Source organism: Castor canadensis, chromosome 12, assembly GCF_047511655.1.
Source record: "Castor canadensis chromosome 12, mCasCan1.hap1v2, whole genome shotgun sequence".
Lineage (NCBI taxonomy): Eukaryota > Metazoa > Chordata > Mammalia > Rodentia > Castoridae > Castor > Castor canadensis.
The window spans coordinates 46,510,813-46,534,414 of NC_133397.1; the positions used below are offsets into that span (position 1 = coordinate 46,510,813).

General features: G+C 36.2%; 1 protein-coding gene across 3 annotated transcripts in view; it reads right to left on the bottom strand.

Annotated features, from left to right (window-relative positions):
- Positions 1-23,602, bottom strand: part of Asb3 (ankyrin repeat and SOCS box containing 3) — a 94,316-nt gene that overhangs the window by 36,897 nt on the left and 33,817 nt on the right. For all 3 annotated transcript variants that reach the window (XM_074049711.1, XM_074049709.1, XM_074049712.1), the window contains exons 4-5: positions 1,545-1,657; positions 795-930 (exon numbers count right to left, since the gene is read on the bottom strand). In XM_074049711.1, coding sequence (XP_073905812.1) covers positions 795-930; positions 1,545-1,657 — 249 coding nt within the window. The remainder of the gene's footprint in view (positions 1-794; positions 931-1,544; positions 1,658-23,602) is intronic.

Below are 23,602 nucleotides of genomic sequence, written 5' to 3' on the forward strand. Positions count from 1 at the left end.
AAATATTGGAAGGTTTGTAAGGAAAAAGCAGGAAATAAGGAAATATGCACCCTGATGTCTGGATGAACTTTGTCTTGTTTATTTGGAGGTAATTTTTAAAGTCTACATATTGAAAAACAAGTGCCCAGAAGCAAATATGGTGACATTTCCCTCCCTTTAACTACCCATGCTTGAACAAGTTAGTGCTGTGAGAACATACTCTTTGGGAATAATCTAAAAGTCCCTAAATGATAAACATTTTTAGTCCCAGGAATGTCACACAAAATAAGAATGCCATCTTCTCTGGAAAGACCGAATGTATAACGGTTGTCAAAGAGAAACCTTCAGCAGGCTTCTGTTGCTATTAACATAATAAAGTACAAACATACTTTTAAATAAAGCCATTTAAATAATCAGATTAATTATAAAAACACACAACTCAAAGGTTTAATATACAAAATAACCATCAAACAAATTAATTAAGCCTAAACTAATCTTGTACCGTAGAAAGCTGGAACTGCCCAGGTCCCTATAAGAAAAGACATTTCCATCATTCAACCTGCCAATAAACCTGCTTTAGTGATAGATCATTATGTTCCTTCTCAGATAAATTAGTAGCTGTGTATTGCATTGCTAGTAATAGACACTCAATAACAAAGCTTTAAAATAGCTTGTATATATTCTTATTTATCATTTTCATAAAACCATAAATTTCATAAACTGATTTGCACATGGGTCAAGAATTATCATTCCTAGGAGATATAAAGCTAAAAATCATGATCTTAACAATGCAAAGACTAACAGATTAATCTTACCTGATGAAATAAGTATACTCAAGCTTTCTAGCTTGCCGTACTGAGCAGCCACAAATAAAGGTGTGATTCCAAAGTCATCCTGGCACTCCTTGTTTGCTCCCTTCTCAAGGAGCAACTTTATGATCTCAGCATTTCCCTAAAGCACAGTCATATTTTAAATAAGAGAAAACAAACAAAAGGTATCCTTTTTTTTTTTCTTATTGTCTTTTGTATATTTCTCTCTTTTTATCCTCTCAGTAAAGGAAAACTTGAAGAAAAAAATAAAACAATATAGTTGTATTGTTTGGGAAAGAAATGACCGAACAACCAGATATTCTATACCTCAAACTAGCCCATTAAATGTAAACAGATTAAATACTGATATCCAGGAATTATAATCCTCATAAAGTACTACAAAATTAGTCTACTAACCCAAGCACCAAAGAGCTATCACAGTTTCTAAATACACTGCTGCTATAAATAAAATACACCATTTCTCTTTATCAATTTATACCCCACATATTCTGATGATTTCTTAACTGTGCTATCAGCATTTTAAAAACTTAGATAATCCCCCTAGCCCAAAGCTTCTACAGCTGCTATAGCAGTTGGCTTTTCAGAATGATCATTAGCATTTAGACTGCCTTTTCTGTGCTGCACTAACCATCATAAATCACAGGCAAATAGGAAGAAAAACTGAATAGAACTGTCATTTTAAAAGGGTAAAACACACAATTTACATGGAAATGAAATAATAAATTTAGAGATTACCTGGAAAGAAGCTTGGTGCAAGGAGTTCCATCCACACATAGAATGGGATCCATTAACACTTGCTCCGTGTCGAAGCAACAGCCTTAACACATCTATCTGTCCATTTTCAACAGCTGCAATACAGCAGTCAGAAAAGTTATTGTCAGCAAAAAGGTATGTTTGTAGGACTGGACACTTTGGCAATGTTCTCATCACTTATTCACCTCAGAACTCACAAGGCTGTGATCATTCCTAAACATCTGTCACAACTGTCTTAGCCCAAGCCCATTTACATACACTTTCCTATGCACATACGAAATTATTCTCAATCATTGTTAAGAGACATACAGGTAATGGAAACAAGAGGAAATATTTATCCTCTCTGAAAATAGAGATGATATGGCTCAAGTTTGCTAAAAATGCAACAGGAAGGGGGGACAAGGGTGTACAGTTCAAAAGAAACTACCAGTCGGGAAAAACAGTCTCAAAAAGGTTGAAAGGTTTGCTATGGTTACCATTCTATCAAAAATGGCAAGAATCTCTCACAAAGTAAAAGCAAGTTCTGCATCTTGGATATTTTTTACCATTATTAAATAACAATCACTCTTAAATTACTGTTAAAATGATGTTATACATCCACTAATGAAAATATAGTAGAACCATCTCAGCTACTTGAACTAAAGGGAAGTCATGATACACTAAAGAGTGCTGTTAAAGAAATGTGAATAAATGGCTGTAATAACTAAAACTAACCACTCCTAAGTCACTGCTATAATAGATCTTCTAAAGGAATAGTTCTAAAACCTACGGATAGCCCCCAAAAAAGATGCACAAAAGTTATTCTACTTTCCTTTACATATGTAACTTACCATTAGGAAAAATACGTTTGGTCTAAGACCTGCACACGTAACAGTTTATAAGTGTAACTGAGTAGGAATGTATAATCTATGTGGAGAACATGTTATCAAGTTGATACAAGCAAGTGGGGTTAAACTTCCCAGGATGTACTGACAATAAAACTTTGCTATGAAGGTGATGGTCACCCTAGAAGAGTTTAAGCACAGAGTTAATAAAAAGCAGAATGCCAAAAGAGAACTACAGCAGTTCTCCTTATCTTTTTACTTTCTGCAGTATTAGTTACCCACAGTCAGCAGTGGTCCAAAAGTATTAAATAAAAAAAAAAACTCCAGAATAAACAATTTATAAGTTTTATAGTGCATGTTGTTCTCAGTAGTATAATATAATCTTACATTGTTCTACTCTCTCCCATCCAGGACATAAATCATCCCTTTGTTCAGAATATCCACACTGTACACACTAACTGGTCATTAGTCATTTAGTAATCTTGGCAGTTTTACTATACTACATTGTCATAAATGTTCTCTTATATTAGTTATTATTGTTAATATTTTACTGTACCTATCATATAAATTAAACTTTACCTTAAGTATATACATATATAGGAAAAAACATTAAATATAAATTCAATGCTATCCATGATTTCACCCATCCACTTGGTGTCTTGGAATATATTCCCTGCATATGAAGGAGGTAACATTGTAGTACTACATAGAATAAGTCCACACATGCATTCATAAACCATAAGCTAATGAGATAGACTGTGAATATTGTAAATTACTTCTTTGAATTGTAAGTTTGAAGATACAGTAGTATCTGTAATAGAGCTGAGGTGGGTATAAGAAGATCCAGCTTCATGATGTGTTGGGTATGGGAAAGGAGGTTTAAAAAACAGGTTTGATTATGTTTTTCTGTTTATCTTCTGTGTTTTTTCTTCTACAAAATCAGAGAACAATAGGGCAAAACAGGTTCTGCCCCGGGATGGGGGGGGGGGTGAAAGAGAGAAGTGAAGGGGGTGAATTCAAGTATAATATATTTGATACATTGTAAAAACCTTTGTAAATGCTACAATGCACCTCAACCAGCACAACAATTTTTTTTTTCATCTCAAGCACACAGTAATTCTGTATCTTCTACTAGAGCAGGAAGCAGGAGTTGAGAACCAACAACTCTCAGTCATAAAATTAGAAAGGCACCAGGCATTTGGATGACGGATCACACTTGAAAATCCTAATTCAGATGAAACAATAGGAAAAAATAAAATCCTTACAAGTGTAAAAACTGAAGTATTCTCATTAATGTGAAGATGAGTAGCATGCCATTAATACTCTACTAATTGTATATACTGAATTTACACCAAAGATTATTTCTTCCATAAGGACTTCAGGAAGTTCTTTAATAAAAAAAATTCTCTTATCCTGAGCAGTTTCCGAAGTGTAACCAATGATCGAAACAGTGCATAGATGTTTAACATTACTTATTTCATTTCTATGTTAAAAATCAAGAGCATTTACCAAGGAAAGAACAACTTTTCAAGCTAGGGTTTTTGGTTTTTTGTTTTTTTTTTTTCCAGTAACCAATCTAAAGTCAATCTAACTTTAGGTGGAGGTCATGATAAGAAGGAAGAAAATCTGTTTCATATCCAATTTATATATCACTATCAATAACTGCTGGCAAAAATTCTATAGCCAAGCCCTGACTTGAAGATTATCAGGTTGTTGATGATATATGAAGCAGATTGTTTTTATAAGGCTGACCTTACAAAAAGCAAAGTCAAAAAATCTATTTTGAATATTAAATACAATATAGAAGTCAGTCACAAGAAAAAAATTTTACTCTTAATATCATAAATACATTAAGATAGCTTATTTCTCAATCTTACTAAAAACATTTCCCAATGGCAAAGAGTGAAACCTACACATGAGCAGATTTTCACAGCTCTTGCTAATTATTTCTAAATTTAGCTAATTTAATGGCTAATAATTGAGAAACAGCAGCTTATAAAAGTACATTTACATTTAATTCCATAGTCCTCCCTGAGGAAGTAGTGCATTAACTTTGTCTTTATGAAAATGGAGAGTGGTACCTGAAACAGTGCTGAATAGCATGCTTCCAAACAGGGAGTCATTATTTTCTACAGACATCCTTTCTCAACCATTCTGAGAAAAGCAAGTGTAAAAGCACATAAAACTACCCAGCATCAAAATAGACTCTGCAAATCTTCTCCAAGAACAGAATCAACTATTCAAGCATCTATAATGCTGTGTGCTTTCATATTCTATGGAGACAGCAGGGATACAGGTGAAGGAGGAAGGGTGGAGAAGGACATCCAAGGATTAAGAGTGCCTCGGAGTTGAGAGCTATCTGAATGTAGAGAGAAATGATAAACATGTCGGTGACAAGGGCACATTCAAGTCCATCCAATTGAATCAGTGATGCTAACTTGACAGGAATGCGTAACATAATATTTTATACAGTATTCTGTGTAGAAACATGGTTTACTTGTTCTTTTGTTGTTGTTGTTCCTGTCTCTAGAGAAGAAGTAGGCTTCCTTCTTTTTGGAGTTTTACCTGTGTGGTAACCCCCAATTCTATACTTTCTGTACTTCTGAGTTCGCTCTTTATATTGTCAACTTTTCAACTTCTCTCATCATCCCTTCTCTTTTGGGCTCTACTGGTAACTTGCAAATTGGTCTGAACCAGTTTACAGTTACCAGGAAAACCTTAGTTTTGTTTTCCATAGAAATAAACAAACAAAAAATCTTCCATTGCTCCTGCTATCAATGTGCTATTTTCTCTTCCTTTTTTTTTGACCACTAAACTTCCCAAAGACAGTAGTAGTATTCCTGAGCCTCCATTCTCCACTTACCCACTCAGTCATTCAGCAAATATTTACTAAGTGCCTACAATATATGATGTAATATTCTAGGTATTAAAGATACAGAAATGAATGAAAAACAAAAAATCCTTGTAATCACTCTCTCCATAAATATCATACAAATTCCACTGCCATAATTCATTTGAAGTGACTCCCTTGACAATCATCAGCAACCTCCAAGCCATGAAAAATTCCGTAGCCCAATCTTGGTGCCAGTGACTCACATCTATAACCCTAGCTAGTGGGGAAGCAGAAGAGATTAGGATGATCAAGGTTTGAAGCCAGCCCCAGGCAAATAGTTCACAAGACCCTATTTTGAAAAAACCCATCACAAGAAAGGGCTGGTGGAGTGGTTCAAGGGCAAGTGTGAGGCCCTGAGTTCAAAGCCCAGTACCACCAAAAAAAGAAAAGTAAAAGAAAAACCCAGATCTTCATAAAGAAAAGAAGAGCATTGAAGAAGATAAAAACTTTTTTCTTGTTTTTACTCAATGGAACTGATAAATTTGTTCAAATTACTAACTTCAACAATTTATGCTATTATATATATGTATATGTAATCTCTATGCATGTATGTATGCTTTTGTTAGTTAACTGTTACTGTATAACAAATACCTGAGATAACCAATTTATAAAGAGAAATGGGACAGGTGCTAGTGGCTCATGCCTGTAATCTCAGTTACTCAGAAGGCAGCCAGCATGGGCAAAAAAAGCCCAAGCCTATCTCAAAAATACACAACACAGTCAGATTCATGGTATAATCCTAGCTACTTGGGAGACTGAGATTGGGAAGACTGAGGTTTGAGGTCAGCACGGGCAAATAGTTGACAAGATCTCATTTCCAAAATGACCAGAGGTGTGGCTCAAGTGGTAAAGTACCTGCCTGACAAGAATAAGACATTGAGTTCAAACCCCAGTACTACCAAAAAAAAAAAAAAAGAGAGAGAGGGAGACAAAGGGTTTATTCTAGCTCACAGTGGTTATCAGTTGACCCCAAATTGCTTTGCACCTGTGGTGCAGAAGAATATCCTGCAGAAGGCTTACAGCAAAGCAAATCTACTCAATTCATGGCCAAGAAGTGAAAAAAGGAGAAAGAGGAAGAGGTTAGGGACCCACTGTTCCCTACCAGGGCACACTTTCAATGACTTAAAATTCCCACTAAACTCTACCTCTTAAAGATTCCAGTCCCCAAAGGAGCAGCAAGATGGCGGATAGAGGGAGAAAGCAGAAAGCGAGCCTCCTATAGTGAAATCTTGGAGAGACACTGGAGACACATTTTACAGGCATAATCACTGAGAAAAGGCATAACTTTGACCCCTCCACACCTCCAGCCGGCGCAGAGAATCTCCACTTCACGTTAAACGGAGAAACCAGGAGGGCCCCTGGGCCCAGACAGCTTGGGAAGACGCGGACCAGGTGAGCTTCGTGATACCGTGGTTCTCCCACAGACAAGCCTGGGCCAGAGCAGCATAGCCCCCTGGACAGACTGACCTCCACCCGGGAAAAAAGAGAAACTAAGTACTAAGCAATAAGAACAAATAAGACACACGGGAAAGCGGGTGGGGCGCACTGAGCACCGAAGATTGGGGGAAGGGAATCCTTCCCGGGACTGTAAATAAACAAGCCAGGCAGGCCGGAGAGCCTGTGGCGGGAGCGGGGCGCGCGCCCAGCAACCAGGAGCAGGAAAGCTTGTGAGAGTGGAGGAGGGAGAAAAACTCCACAGGAGAGGAGAAAAGACCCACTTCCCACGTGAGCTGTAAACAAACATGGCGGGTGGCAGGAGCAGCAGCACCACCCACGAATCAGAAGCAGGAAAGCTTGTGAAAGTGGAGGTGGGAGGAGAACTGCACAGGAGAGGGGGGAAGACCCACTTCCCACATGAACTGTAAATAAACACACAGGCCTGAGAACGCGGGTGCAGTGTCACCTTTCACAGTGCTTGGAAAGGGGAAAGCTGTAGCAGAGGCTCCCGCACAGGAGAACTCTGAGCAAACAAAGCCTGCAGGGCCAGGTGAGTGCTAAGCTCACCCCAGAGATCTGCATAAATAACGCCTCCAGCAACAGCTGACAGCAGCGGGCAGGCAAGCCACAGCTGCAGATACCACTCTCAGAACTGTCTCCAGACTTTTTTTTTTTTCTTTGTATCCCTACCTTTGATGAGAGAACAACCGAATTACACCTGCAAGCTGAAAAACTTACTGAAACTGTATTGCATTTGAACTTGGGACACTTGGTGAGGGTTTTTTTGTGCGGGTATGTGTAGTTTTGTTCTACTTTATGCATCCCCTTTGATGAGACAACTACAGAACAACATCTGAGGCACCATCTCCAGGATTGGAAACTGAAACTTCACTGCATTTGAACTTGGAGGTTTTTGGGTTTTTTGTTTTTTTAAATTTTCTATTTTTTCATTTAATTTTAATACATTTTTATATATAGATTTTTCTTTCATTTACTTACTTTTTATTTTTATTCTTACCTTTATTTTTTTTATTTTTGATTTTCAATCCTCTCTCTGTCTCTCTAATGTCTGTTCAGCTTACAATCAATTAGTACACTAAAGCTCCCTGTTTATACCTTTGAAATCTTCTTGTCTGATACCTGTTCTCTTTTCTCCCTCCAGTCTGTGTATTTGTTTTTCCCATTTCTTTAACTTCTTGCTTTCCATCTCAGCTCATCTTTCCATTCTAAATATTACCATTGTTATTATTACAAGCTAGAAAATACTTAATTGTACACAATACAGGGACAGTAACAACACCAACGACAATGACGGGAAGACAGAAAAAACAGGGAAACCAGTTTCCCCACAGCAAAAAATTAGTACAGGAACCAGAGGGGAATGAAGAAAACAGATACTCAGATCCAGACTCCAACAAAATGAAGATAAACTATGCCAAAGTACCCAATGAAGCCCACAAGAATAATTTAAAAGAAGACATACTACAGGTACCCAATGAGAATTTTATAGAGACGATACTGGATAGGGGGCAACCAAAATGTACAGGAGACACTCAAGAAATTCCAAGACAACAAAAATAGAGAATGTGAAAAAACAAAAGAAGAAATAAAGGAAACCATAGAAGCACTGTATAAACACCAAAGTGAAACAGAGAACACGATGAATAAACAGATAAGTGAACTCAGGACAACATTAAAGAGGAAAACAGCCAGGATATGGAAAATCTCAGAAAAAAGAACGAAACAGAACTGCAAAACAAAATGGAAGGCCAATCCAGCAGAATAGAACAAACAGAAGACAGAATCTCAGAACTTGAAGATGAAATGGTAATTAAAGGAATAACCAAAGAACTATTAATTAAACAACTCAAGATCTGTGAAAAGAAAATGCAAGAACTCACCGACTCCATCAAAAGACCAAACTTGAGAATCATGGGCATCGAAGAAGGAGAAGAGGTGCAAGTGAAGGGAATGAGTAATATATTTAACAAAATAATAATGAAAAATTTCCCAAATCTAGAGAAAGATATACCCATAAAGATGCAAGAGGCCTCCAGGACACCAAACAGACCAGATCAAAATAGAACTACCCCACGACATATCATTAAAACAAAAAGTTCAGAAACTAAGGAAAGAATATTGAAGGCTATAAGAGAGAAAAAACAACTAACTTACAAAGGTAAACCCATCAAAATCACAGCAGACTTCTCAACAGAAACATTAAAAGCAAAAAGAGCGTGGGGTGAGATCTTCTGGGCACTGAATGAAAATAACTTCAACCCCAGGATACTCTACCCAGCAAAACTATCATTCAAAATAGATGGAGCAATAAAAGTCTTCCATGATAAGCAGAAACTAAAACAATATGTGACCACAAAGCCACCACTACAAAGGATTCTGCAAGGGATTCTGCACACAGAAAGTGAAACCCAACTTAACCATGAAAAGACAGGCAGCACCAAACCACAGGAAAAGAAAAAGCAAGACAGTAGAGAGTAACTTCACCTTCGGTACACACAATCAAACCTTCAAACAACTAAGACAACTAAATGGCAGGAATCACCACATACCTATCAGTACTAAGGTTTAATGTTAACAGACTTAATTCACCCATCAAAAGGCACTGCTTGACGAAATGGATTAAAAAGGAATATCCAACAATTTGTTGCTTACAGGAGACTCATCTCACCGACAGAAATAAGCATAGGCTAAGGATGAAAGGCTGGAAGAAGATTTACCAAGCCAATGGCCCCCGAAAACAGGCAGGAGTAGCAATACTTATCTCTGACTAAGTAGACTTCAAACCTACATTGATCAAACGAGATAAAGAAGGACATTCCATACTAATAAAAGGGGATATAGACCAAAAGGAAATAATAATCATCAATCTGTACGCACCCAATGTCAATGCACCAATTTCATCAAACATACCCTGAAAGACCTAAAAGCATATATAAACGCCAACACAGTGGTTGTGGGAGACTTTAACACCTCATTATCATCAATAGATAGGTCATCCAAACAAAAAATCAATAAAGAAATCCAAGATCTAAAATATGCAATAGATCAAATGGACCTAGTAGATGTCTACAGAACATTTCATCCAACTTCTACACAATATACATTCTTCTCAGCAGCCCATGGAACCTTCTCCAAAATAGATCATATCCTAGGGCACAAAGCAAGTCTCAGCAAATATAAGAAAATAGAAATTACACCGTGCATACTATCTGATCACAATGCAGTAAAAGTATAACTCAACAACAAAAGTAAAGACAAAAAATATGCAAACAGCTGGAAACTAAGTAACTCATTACTTAATGAAGAATGGATCATCGATGAAATAAAAGAGGAAATTAAAAAGTTCCTGGAAGTCAATGCAAATGAAAACACAACCTACCGGAACCTATCGGACACAGCTAAGGCAGTCCTGAGAGGAGAGTTTATAGCCATGAGTGCATATATTAAAAAGATTGAAAGATCCCAAATCAATGACCTAATGATACATCTCAAACTCCTAGAAAAACAAGAACAAGCAAATCCCAAAACAAATAGAAGGAGAGAAATAATAAAAATAAGAGCTGAAATCAATGAAATAGAACCAAAAAACCATACAAAGAATTAATGAAACAAAAAGTTGGTTCTTTGAAAAAATAAACAAGATCGAAAGACCCCTGGCAAACCTGACTAAAATGAGGAGAGAAAAAACCCAAATTAGAAGAATTAGGAATGCAAAAGGGGAGATAACAACAAATACCATGGAAGTCCAGGAAATCATCAGAGACTACTTTGAGAACCTATATTCAAATAAATTTGAAAATCTAAAAGAAATGGACAGATTTCTAGATACATATGATCATCCAAAACTGAACCAAGAGGAAATTAATCACCTGAATAGATCTATAACACAAAATGAAATTGAAGCAGCAATCAAGAGTCTCCCCAAAAAGAAAAGTCCAGGACCTGATGGATTCTCTGCTGAATTCTATCAGACCTTTAAAGAAGAACTGATACCAACCCTCCTTAAACTGTTCCACAAAATAGAAAGGGAAGGAAAACTGCCAAACACATTTTATGAAGCCAGTATTACACTTATCCCAAAACCAGGCAAAGACACCTCCAAAAAGGAGAACTATAGGCCAATCTCCTTAATGAACATTGATGCAAAAATCCTCAACAAAATAATGGCAAACTGAATTCAGCAACACATCAAAAAGATTATTCACCACGACCAAGTAGGCCTCATCCCACGGATGCAGGGGTAGTTCAACATATGAAAATCAATAAACGTAATAAACCACATTAATAGAAGCAAAGACAAAAACCACTTGATCATCTCAATAGATGCAGAAAAAGCCTTTGATAATATACAACACCATTTCATGATGTTGTATCATTTCATGATAAAAGCTCTAAGAAAACTAGGACCAGAAGGAAAGTTCCTCAACATTATAAAAGCTATATATGACAAACCTACAGCCAGCATTATACTTAATGGAGAAAAACTGAAACCATTCCCTCTAAAATCAGGAACCAGACAAGGATGCCCACTATCTCCACTCCTATTCAACATAGTACTGGAATTCCTAGCCAGAGCAATTAGGCAAGAAGAAGGAATAAAAGGAATACAAATAGGTAAAGAAACTGTCAAAATATCCCTATTTGCAGATGACATGATCCTATACCTTAAAGACCCAAAAAACTCTACTCAGAAGCTTCTAGACATCATCAATAGCTATAGGAAGGTAGCAGGATATAAAATCAACATAGAAAAATCATTAGCATTTCTATACACTAACAATGAGCAAACGGAAAAAGAATGTATGAAAACAATTCCATTTACAATACCCTCAAAAAAAATCAAATACCTAGGTGTAAACCTAACAAAAGGTGTGAAAGACCACTACAAGGAAAACTATACACTTCTGAAGAAAGAGATTGAGAACGACTATAGAAAGTGGAGAGATCTCCCATGCTCATGGATTGGTAGAATCAACATAGTAAAAATGTCGATACTCCCCAAAGTAATCTACATGTTTAATGCAATTCCCATCAACATTTCAATGACATTCATTAAAGAGGTCGAAAAATCTACCGTGAAATTTATATGGAAACACAGGAAACCATGAATAGCCAAGGCAATACTCAGTCAAAAGAACAATGCTGGAGGTATCACAATACCTGACTTCAAACTATATTACAAAGCAATAACAATAAAAACAGCATGGTACTGGCACAAAAACAGACATGAAGACCAGTGGAACAGAATAGAGGACCCAGATATGAAGCCACAAAACTATAACCAACTTGTCTTTGACAAAGGAGCTAAAAATATACGATAGAGAAATAGCAGCCTCTTCAACAAAAACTGCTGGGAAAACTAGTTAGCAGTCTGCAAAAAACTGAAACTAGATCCATGTATATCACCCTATACCAAGATTATCTCAAAATGGATCAAGGATCTTAATATGAGACCACAAACTCTAAAGTTGATACAGGAAAGAGTAGGAAATACTCTGGAATTAGTAGGTATAGGTAAGAACTTTCTCAACGAAACCCCAGCAGCACAGCAACTAAGAGATAGCATAGATAAATGGGACCTCATAAAACTAAAAAGCTTCTGTTCATCAAAAGAAATGGTCTCCAAACTGAAGAGAACACCCACAGAGTGGGAGAAAATATTTGCCAGCTATACATCAGACAAAGGACTGATAAACAGAATATACAGGGAACTTAAAAAACTAAATTCTCCCAAAACTAATGAACCAATAAAGAAATGGGCAAGTGAACTAAACAGAACTTTCTCAAAAGAAAAAATTCAAATGGCCAAAAAACACATGAAAAAGTGCTCACCATCTCTAGCAATAAAGGAAATGCAAATTAAAACCACGCTAAGATTCCACCTCACCCCTGTTAGAATAGCCATCATCAGCAACACCACCAACAACAGGTGCTGGCGAGGATGCGGGGAAAAAGGAACCCTCTTACACTGTTGGTGGGAATGTAAACTAGTACAACCACTCTGGAAAAATACTTGGAGGCTACTTAAAAAGCTAGACATTGATCTACCGTTTGATCCAGCAATACCACTCTTGGGGATATACCCAAAAGACTGTGACACAGGTTACTCCAGAGGCACCTGCACACCCATGTTTACTGCGGCACTATTCACAATAGCCAAGTTATGGAAACAGCCAAGATGACCCACCACTGACAAATGGATTAAGAAAATGTGGTATCTATACACAATGGAATTTTATGCAGCCATGAAGAAGAACGACATGTTATCATTTGCTGGTAAATGGACGGAATTGGAGAACATCATTCTGAGTGAGGTCAGCCTGGCCCAAAAGACCAAAAATCTTATGTTCTCCCTCATATGTGGACATTAGATCAAGGGCAAACACAACAAGGGAATTGGACTTTGAGCACATGATAAAAGCGAGAGCACACAAGGGAGGGGTGAGGATAGGTAAGACACCTAAAAAACTAGCTAGCATTTGTTGCCCTTAACGCAGAGAAACTAAAGCAGATACCTTAAAAGCAACTGAGGCCGATAGGAAAAGGGGACTAGGAACTAGAGAAAAGGTTAGATCAAAAAGAATTAACCTAGAAGGTAACACACACGAACAGGGAATCAATGTGAGTCAATGCTCTGTATAGCTATCCTTATCTCAACCAGCAAAAACCCTTGTTCCTTACTATTATTGCTTATACTCTCCCTAAAACAAAATTAGAAATAAGGGCAAAATAGTTTCTGCTGGGTATTGAGGGGGTGGGGGAGAGACGGAGGGGGAGGAGTGGGTGGTAAGGGAGGGGGTGGGGGCAGGGGGGAGTAATGACCCAAGCCTTGTATGCACATATGAATAATAAAAGAAAAAAAAAAGATTCCAGTCCCTTCCAGTACTGTACCTCTGGGGATCAAGTCTTTAACACATGGAGCTTTAGGGAACATTTCAGATCCAAACTACAGCAATAGTCACGTTTCCTTTATATATAAGTAAAATGAATGGTAGCAATGAAAAACACAGGAGGGAAGAACTAGGCTTAATTTGTTATTATAAGGTACTCATATTACCTGTGAAAGAAAAGGTATGGGGTACAGTGTTATCTGGATGTGAACTTAGTTATAAATGGATAATGCAAACTCTAGGGAACCCACTAAAATAGTGGGGGGAAAAAAAAAAGATGAGCCGGGCACCGGTAGCTCATACCTATAATCCTAGCTACTCAAGAGACATGATCAGGAGGATCATGGTTCAAAGCCAGCCTCAGCAGATGGTTCATGACACCCTATCTCGAAAAACCCTATCACAAACAATTGGGCTGGTAGAGAGGCTCAAGGTGAAGGCCCCAAGTGCAAGTCCCAGTACTGAAAAAAAAGAATGTGTAATTGATTCTTTCCAATTTAATGAAAGATTCCTTTACACTCATTAAGTGTTCACAGATTTTTCAATAATTTTCCATGATCTAGTCCCAGCATACTCTTTATTAGAAATTAATTTTTATTCACCTAATTTTGAATGTATAGCCATAATTTAAGAATGTGTATTATAATCAATGTCGATCATAACTGAATATGCTAGAAGCCAAATAACATTTTTATGGCAAAATACTTCAACAACTTAATCACTATGGTAAGACCAGAGAGCTGTTTTTTATTATTTGAGGGTATATAAACTTGAATGTATGACATACTTGCACATTTATTTGAAGTTTAGGAACCAAACTCTCTTTTCTTTTCCTCAACAATATGGTTATACACACTTTTTTAAACTTAAAAGCAATTCCACAATTCAAGTGATTTTGAACAATGAAAAAGTGTGAATATTATCAAATAAAACAAATTTCCATGTGATACTTGGATGACCATGTACATGATATTTATACTACACAATATTTTCAAGAAGAAAGAGGAGGGGAAAGAAGTCACGTCATGAGTGTAAATGCACAGGACCAGGCATTTCAGAAGATGAACCTGCAAAGTCCTTAATACTGTTATCAAGATCAGCGGTAACATCACCATCATATCTCCCAATAAGAATTTTCAAATAACATGGGCACTAATAAGCATTAATAGTAGTTTGTATACAAGGTGGCATCTGGAGAATGAAGGAAAATTCACTCAACTGTTGTAAGTCACATTCTTTTAAAACACCATTATCAATCTTGTCAGGTCCTTAAAAGATCAATGGCCTCTCATCCTTCAAACACTTGGTTACAGAATCAATATATGAACAGGTAACAAACATTACATGAGGCAGAATTGATGAAACACTATATTAAAAGAGACATACGAGACATAGTAACTAATTATATTACAAGGATCTTATTTGGATCCCAGTTTCAATAAATTGAAATATACATATATAGATATACAACAATCAGGGAAATTTGGACACTAACTGGTGTTAATAAATAAATTATTTTATGTATAATAACAGCACATATTATTTGTTTTAAAGTATATACTTATCCTGTATGCAGTATTTTTGTTTTGAATTATAAGATGAATAAGCCAGGAATGGTGTTACATGCAGTCAGGAGGCTGAGGCAGGAGGATAACAACTTTGAGGCCAGCCTGGATTACACTGGAAGACACTGTCTCAAAAGAAAAAAAGGGCTCACAGTGTGGCTCAAGTGGTAGAGCATCTGCCTATCAAGCTCAAGGTCCTAGAGTTCAAACCCCAATACCATCACCACCTGAGGCCAGGTGCCAATGGCTCATACCTATAATCTAGCTACTCAGGAGGCAGAGATCAGAAGGACTGAGGTTCAAAGCCAGCCCAGAAAAGGAGTGTGCAAGACCCTATCTTAAAAAAACTCTTCACAAAAAAGGGCTGATAGAGTGGCTCAAGGTGCAGACCCTAAGTTCAAACACCAATATTGTAAAAAAAAATTAGATGATGAAGGGGATTTTCCTTCAAAATAATGGGGTGGGGACAATGAGTAAGGCTGTAAGTGAAACAATATCGATATATTGAATTAAGAATTACTGAAGTTGGGCTGGGCGCCAGCAGCTCATGCATATAATCCTAGCTACTCAGGAGGCAGAAATTAGGAGGATTGCAGTTCAAAGCCAGCCCGGGCAAATAGTTCATGAGACCCTATCTTGAAAAAACCCAACAAAAAAGGGTTGGTGGAGTGGCTCAAGCGGTACGTGCACCTGTGTAGCGAGTATGAGGCCCTGAGTTCAAACCGAAAAAAAAAAATTATTGAAGTTGGGTATTAAGTACATAGCAATTTATTATATTTTTCTCCATACATTGGCAAATGTTTGAAACTGTCCATGAATTCAAAAATTAAAAAGACTTCCACACATTCTGGATGGAATTTCAAAATGGGAATTTAAAAAACACTTGAGTAACTGAAATGCTTTAATGTGCATATAGTATACTCTGATTTTTCAAAAACATTTTCAGAATAAAAATCTAACTGAACACTATCCTCATTAATCAATAAAGTCATGCTTTGTATATTAACTTTAAAATGCTTTAAGGAGGCATGGCACAAGTGGTAGAACACCTACCTAGCAGGCACAGGCTTTGAGTTCAAACCCCAGTACCATCAAAATAAAAAAAAAAAAAAAAAGAAAGGAAAGGAAAGAAAGCTTTGAGCCCTAAAGACTAGACAAGATAAAAATAGATGAATATACAGCAAGACAATGGTAGTAATTAGGACAGAACTAACCTTCATAACACTTTGTACCTCCATGGCACATATAAATGCTTGCCTTGAATTCTGCTTCTTATAATACCCCAATGAAATGGTGGATGTTTAATTTAAATTAATCAAAATTAAAATTTTAATTCCTCAATCAAATTGGCCTAATTTCAAGTGCTCAGCAGTGACATATGACTAGTGACTATGGTAACAGAGTGCAGATAGAGGGCATCTCCAAGTTCTATTGGACAACACTGATCGAATGTTTAGAATTTAAGTGAAATGGAATTTAACCTAGAATACCTATCTCAAAGATACATGCCTGACATCAGAAACAGGCCATTAAGTGTGGTAAATGTTCACAGACAGAAAAGAAATGTGTAGTTCCAGAACTTAGAAATGTTTTATAGGTTCCTAGAAAGAAAAGGAAAGCAGAATCATAATATCTGATATCTAATATTCTATTCGATACAGGCATCCAATAGAAGCCAGCACTGGGGGACACAGAATGAGAAAGAAGAACTCACTTTGGAAGACAGCATGTCTAGGATACCCAGAGAAATGGGAACAAAGACTTTCCTCTCTTCAATTCAAACAGGTATTGTCTGTAAGACTTCATCCAGCTAAGACGGTAGAAAAGAAAAACCAGAAGCTCTGAGGCTAGGAACACTGGCCCTCCACCAACAGAACACATCACAGTACTGAAGAAGGTGTAAGTACATATGGTTAAAGAAGCAAAAATAATGAGATAATTTCCTATAATAATTTCTGGGGAGACTGTTCATATTTTTGAAGAAAAAAGTTTTTCTTAGAAAATTTAGAAACATGTCCCTAAATTAGAAGGAAAAAGAAAGCAAAAAGAAATAATCTAAGAAAACTCACCCTGAGTAACAAAAAAAAGCAAGAAATGGAGAGACCTAAAGCAGCCTTTGATCACACACCAGACTTTTGACCAAAATCAAAATTCAGTTGTGCTGTAAAGCACATTAAGTCCATTCAAAAGCCTCACATGAAGACTTCATGAAGGCCTGGACCTCATCCAGAAGAAACTTAGCTGACCTACACACACATAACCACTAACCCTACCTAGGAGTAGTGAACAAGCATCGTTTAACATAGCATCCATTAAAGAATAAGTTTTTAGGGCTGGGTATGGTAGCTCATGCCTATGATCCCAGCTACTTGGATCATACAGCCCAAGCAAAAAAGTTCACAAGACCCTATCTCCAAGAACAAGCCAGGTATGATAGCTCATGTCTGTAATCCCAGTTGTGTGCAGGTAGGAGGATTGCTGTCATATGTCGACCAGGAAAGAAGTAAGATACCTTATCTGAAAAATAACTTAAAGCAAAAAGGACTGGAGGTGTGGCAAGTGTGAGGCCCTGGGTGCAAAACCCTAGTACTACCACAACCAAAAACAACAAAATTTTTAAAAGGGTGACATTTAAAAAATCTGATTATCTTGATTAATTATCTTGAGAAAATGCTTAATGTATCTGTGTTCTAGAGAATTACTATAGATAATTTGTACCAACTGCAAATCACAGTGAGGTGACTTCTAAGCTGATGAATACACTTTGAGGCCCAGATTTTGACAGTCACTCCAAGAAACATCACGTCAGTGGGGCTGTAATGACTGTTTAACAACAAGCCATCTATCTCCTCTACTTACACAGAAGGAGGCTGAGAGTCCTGAGGCTACCTAGAGGTTCTCTGGATATTTGAGGTGCGTGTGAATTTTTTACTGTATATGTGCTTTGCTGAGCTCTACTCTCCATTATGTATGTGCTCATCTCCACACATTTCTGGGGTAAGGTGACCCTTCCCTTATATACCTAGTTCACGTAAAACTTCTTTACTACCTTTTTATGAAGAAAAACAATGCTCAGAAGCAATTATCTGCTGCAGCATTTCTCTGGTCCTGGGGTTACACTGACATCTGGTGGCACCAGAAAACAAACTGCACTGTAATAACAAGAAATCTTTTTCCAGTACTGCTAATTTATTCTATGTAACCTCAAGTTTGTGTTTTTCTAAGGCTTTGTCTATACCAAAAACAACAGAACTTATTAGTACTGATCTGCAGTGAATTTGATCAAAATACCTTATATGTGTGCACAGAAATATTATAATGAAATTTCTTTGTATAACTAATATATGCCTAATTAAAAAATTCAAAAGTATCATTCTAATGCCAGTTGATGGCAAACATTAGTTGCAACCCTTCATTCTGGCAATGTGCACAGCAAAAGTGTGAAGCTTCCATTACTTCAAGAATGTTACTAGGTAAGTAAGTCATTATTTCCTAACTAAAGCTCAGAATCAGATTGTTTATACAGTGAGGCTTTCCCATTAAGGATAGCTACATAATGTCAAATCACCCTCTACAGATTCAGATGAATTACTAAAGTGTGTCATGCTGTTAATCTTTAGTCTGAAATGTGGTATTTTATTGATACTTAGAAAATCTTTCTCTAAAATTGTAATGAAAAAGATACACTTCCATCTTATAAATTTCCTTGTGTCCTCCCAGTGGCTAACAGTCTTAAAGATGTTTGCTAACGGTAAAATATATGACTTCATGGGCAAAACTCATGGTAGGAATGTAACAAAAAGGCCACCGTGATTATCCCAGTCCTATTCCGTATGTTGCCACTGCCATGTCTCATGCTTTCCAATAGACAGGGAGACGTCTAAGGGCCAATCAGACATCAAAAACCATATTCAGAAAAGTGCATCCTTCAATCACATGCAGGAAGACAGAAAACTAAATTTCTACTCTCCTTCTATCTATTGATAATTTTTCCATACATCTCCCCAGCAGCTGAGAATTCAGAGACACGTTTGACTTAGCAAACACATCCCTGAACATTCTCCTAGGCCTAGAACACTGACTTCTATAATTTTTAGTATTTATTCAAGTTTTTTAATTCATGTAGCACTTATAAAACAGGACACTTTTGGTAGACACCATTTCTGTAAGTATGATCCATATTAAGGCAAGAAATAAGTTACTACCCTGAGGATTCCTATCAAAGAAAAAGCATATGAAACAATTATTCTTAATTCCAAGGCTTCCTATTTATGTAAGGATAACACTTCTATTTCAGCCATACTAACAAATAAAAATCTTATATATTAGATAACCAATGGCAATAATAATCATGATGAATGAAGAGATAACCATGTTAATTATGCAATGATGCAGACTGATAGCCACACAGGCAGACTGTATAGCAGTACTACTCAGCATCATTCACAAACTGGTACAAACTTTGTTACCAGTACTCAACAAGGCAGGAAGTTCTTACCAGAATGTAAACTAACCATACCCCTATACACTGTGCTTAGTTCAGCTGATATTCTTCCTGAAACAGGACTTTATTGATTAAGGAAATAATATGTTGACTCACATTCTGGCTCAAGTTTCTCATATAAATAATCTGATATTTTGAGTAGCACCACTCCATGACGCCTAAATTGAATACAGATTATACTGTATGGTGGAGGAGATCCCTTCATTTCTACCATAAATTATTTTTAAAAATACTTAAATCAAGAATTTTTATTTTATTTTCAAAATTAAGCCAGGTATGGTGGCACACATCTGTAATCCCATCTACTCAGAAGCAGAAGCAGGAAGATTACAAATTTGAGGCTAGCTGAGGCAAGGGTAGCCCTGAGACCCTGTCTCAAAAACAAAAATGTAAACAAAAGGGCTTCAGGACACAGCACAAGTGGTGGAACACTTGCCTAGGAAGCATAAGGCCTTTAGTTCAATCCCCAGTACTGCGAAAAAAAAATGAATAGACTTTGAATTTTGATATTGTAGCACAATGTAAGTATTTCTACTTACTCTTTTTAAAATACACAAAAGGGACTATTTTGGGAGAGATCAGGGGAAGGTGAGAAGAGAAGGTACTGGGGCTGAAGAGTCAAAGTATATTGAATATATATATATATATATGTACATGAAGATATATATGTGTGTGTATATACATATGAAGATATATATGTGTATATATATATATGTATATATATATATATATATATATATATATATAATATATGAAGATAGCATAATGAAATCCACCAAACGTTGTTTTAAAAGGGGAGAGGAAGAAAAGTTAAGGAATATAATAGAAGGGGTAAACTTGCTCAAAGTACACTGTATGCATCTATAATACAATGAAATGCCCCTATACTATTAATGTATGCTAATTTTTAAAGAAGGTGGCTCTAGCTCCTTCCCATTATAAACCTTCTCAAAACTGCTGGTCAGGCAATAATACAAACTTCCAAGATGAACTATCACAAAGAAACCAGCACAAATCCACACGAAGTGTAAGAAAAAGGGTCAAAAGTTACAGGAAAGATAATAAACCAAAAACAAAAGAAAACAAGAGCTCTCATCATGAACATATTGCCACAAAGTGAATGAAAACTCTGACTGAATCTTTTGCTGTATTTTTTTTAAAGAAGCTAATGGAACAATTTCCTCTGTGAAAAAAAGCACAACATTAATATACAAGTGCCCAAGTAAAAGATGGATAGATGATAGGAAATGACAGATTTCAAATGTGGAGAATTCAGAAAAGATCTGGAAAAAAATCATGGAAATGCAAATGAAATTGGGAAAAAAAAACCAAAAACACTAAAAAGAATAGACATTTCTAAAAAGGAACATAGAGGATTTTAAAAGGAACAAGAGAAGTAAAATAAAAGAGACAGAGGATTCAAAAGGAAAAATTATAAACATAAAAAGTAGGTAAGATAACCAACATATGAATAACAAGACTAAGAACACCACCATAATTATAGAACAAATATTTAAAATATAGAAAAATTTTAGTATATCTGGAAAGACATACTAAAATTGCTTAAAAGTCCAGATCTATATATTGGTAGAGCACACCTCAGAGAAAACTAATACAGAACAGCCATGCAAAAATACCATTACTATAGAGAGAGAGAGAGAGAGAGAGAGAGAGAGAGAGAGAGAGAGAGAAATTAGGTTGTCCTCAGACTTCAACAGAATGGACTTAAAACAGAATTTAAGAAGTTCTTAAGGAAAGAAAGTGAAACTCAAGGGTTTTGCACTTAATCAAACTATTGTTCAATATTGAACATGTAAGATCCCAGGGAATATTATTTCCATAGGTTCTTTCAGGAGATTCTGCTAAGGGAAGAATTTAGTTAACCAAGCAATACTGGAAACCCTATGGCAAAACAACTGGCAATAAATTTCTAAGCTAGTTCAACATTGAACTAACAAAAAACAAATGAAGCATTTAAGATGCAGAAGAAGCAAAATACTTTCACTAACAATGCAAATATGATGACGTAGCTGACAAAAGCTGGAAAGGGCAGGGAAAAAAGAAGAGAGTTACTTAAGGACAATATAAGGACATTGATTCCCTCATCTTTAAATACTGAGAGTTGAAAATCTCTCCATTTACATGACAGTAAATGAAAGATAATATAAATACATTTAATTGTATGAAGGAAAAACAAGAAAGATAATAGACATCTTTTTTTAACAACTGCTTACATTAAGGATTTACAAGGCACTGTCTTAAGACATATAAGATAATAAAAAGTTACATCAACTATATAAACTCAGATAAAAGTAAACACTTGAACATGAAATTAATAGTTTCTAAGTATAACCTTTAGTGAACTCCACACTTTTGATCTGAGAAAATTCAAATTCATATTTCAATAACATGTCCTCAAGAAAAAAATGCTTATATTACAATTCCAAAGGAAGATGATTAATCATTCAGGTGAAAATCTAAAAATATCTATAAAAATAAAGATCAACGTAATATATATTAAGATATAAGAACACTAACCCTCAGAATCCTTAGCACTTAAAGAATAGCTTTATGAACGATCATTTATCCATGAAGACACAGTGAAAAGTGAAACACAGCAGTGCGTTCAATTCTGGAATCTGTCAGCAGAGTTAATAAAGGATATGCCACATGAGCTAACGTGCGACACATTTCACAGTTCAGTATTGAAATAGGCAGCCTCACATAGCACTGTTTATAAGACACTTTGTTCTCATTAAACATTACTGCTATGTTTAACACCGAAGGTTACACAAAATAAGCAGCGACTCAGAAGAACAAAAAATAAAAAGCAATCCATCAAAAGCCAAAAGCGCATGCTGTGCAGTTCCCATAGAAATTGTTCTGTGAAGTCACAGTGGGTTGGATTTGAGCCTCCAATTTATCAATGTTTTCTATATATAACAAACTAAGAAAAAACATTTCTTAAATAATTATCAGGGCTTCACTTAGAGTTCAATATATTTATAAATAAGAACTTTTTTGCTTTTATTTTTTTATTAGCATACATTAATCATACAACTGGGTTTCAACAGTATACTTTGAACAAATTCACACCCTCTATTACTTTTTCCTCTCTACCCACCCCCCAGCTTTTTAAAGTGTTTGGTGAGTTTCATTATGCTATTTCTTTTTTTGTTTTTGGTGGTACTAAGGTTTGAACTCAGGGCTTCAAGCTTGCTAGACAGGCGCTCTACCACCTATGCCACTCTGTCAGCCCAACATTATGCTCATTATGTTAGCTTTATAAATATAAAACATACTTAAATCCTCTTCACGCCCCAGTACCCTTTCTTTCACCCTCCCCCAAACAGTCCCCCTTTTACACCTATGTCTCATTATTATTGTTAATATCAACATCATTTTAGGTTTGATTTCACGTATGAGTTAAAACATGCAATATTTGGCTTTTTGAACTTGGCTTATCTTGCTCAAGATGATGGTCTCCAGTACCATCCATTTTCCTGCAAATGACATAATTTCATTCTTCTTTATGATTGAATAATGCTACAATGTGTATATACCACATTTGCTTTAAGAGATATTTTTATTTTGAAAGCAGTTTTTTATAAACCTGTCCTTGCAATATTTACTATGTGTATATGGAGCAAGGGACTGGGATAGTGAACAGAAAAGCAAGGTAGAGGGAAAAAAGGGAGGCCAGGCACAGTAACACTTGAGAGGCTGAGGTAGGAGAATCACCATTTCAGGACAAGCCTGGGCAACGTAGCATGATCCTGTCTCAAAAGAAAGAGAGAAATGAAGAAAGAAAAGAACATACTCTTAATGAAACTTATAAATCTAGAGCTAGGGGTGGCTCAAATGATAGAGTACTTGTCTATCATGCACAAGGCCCGGAATTCAATC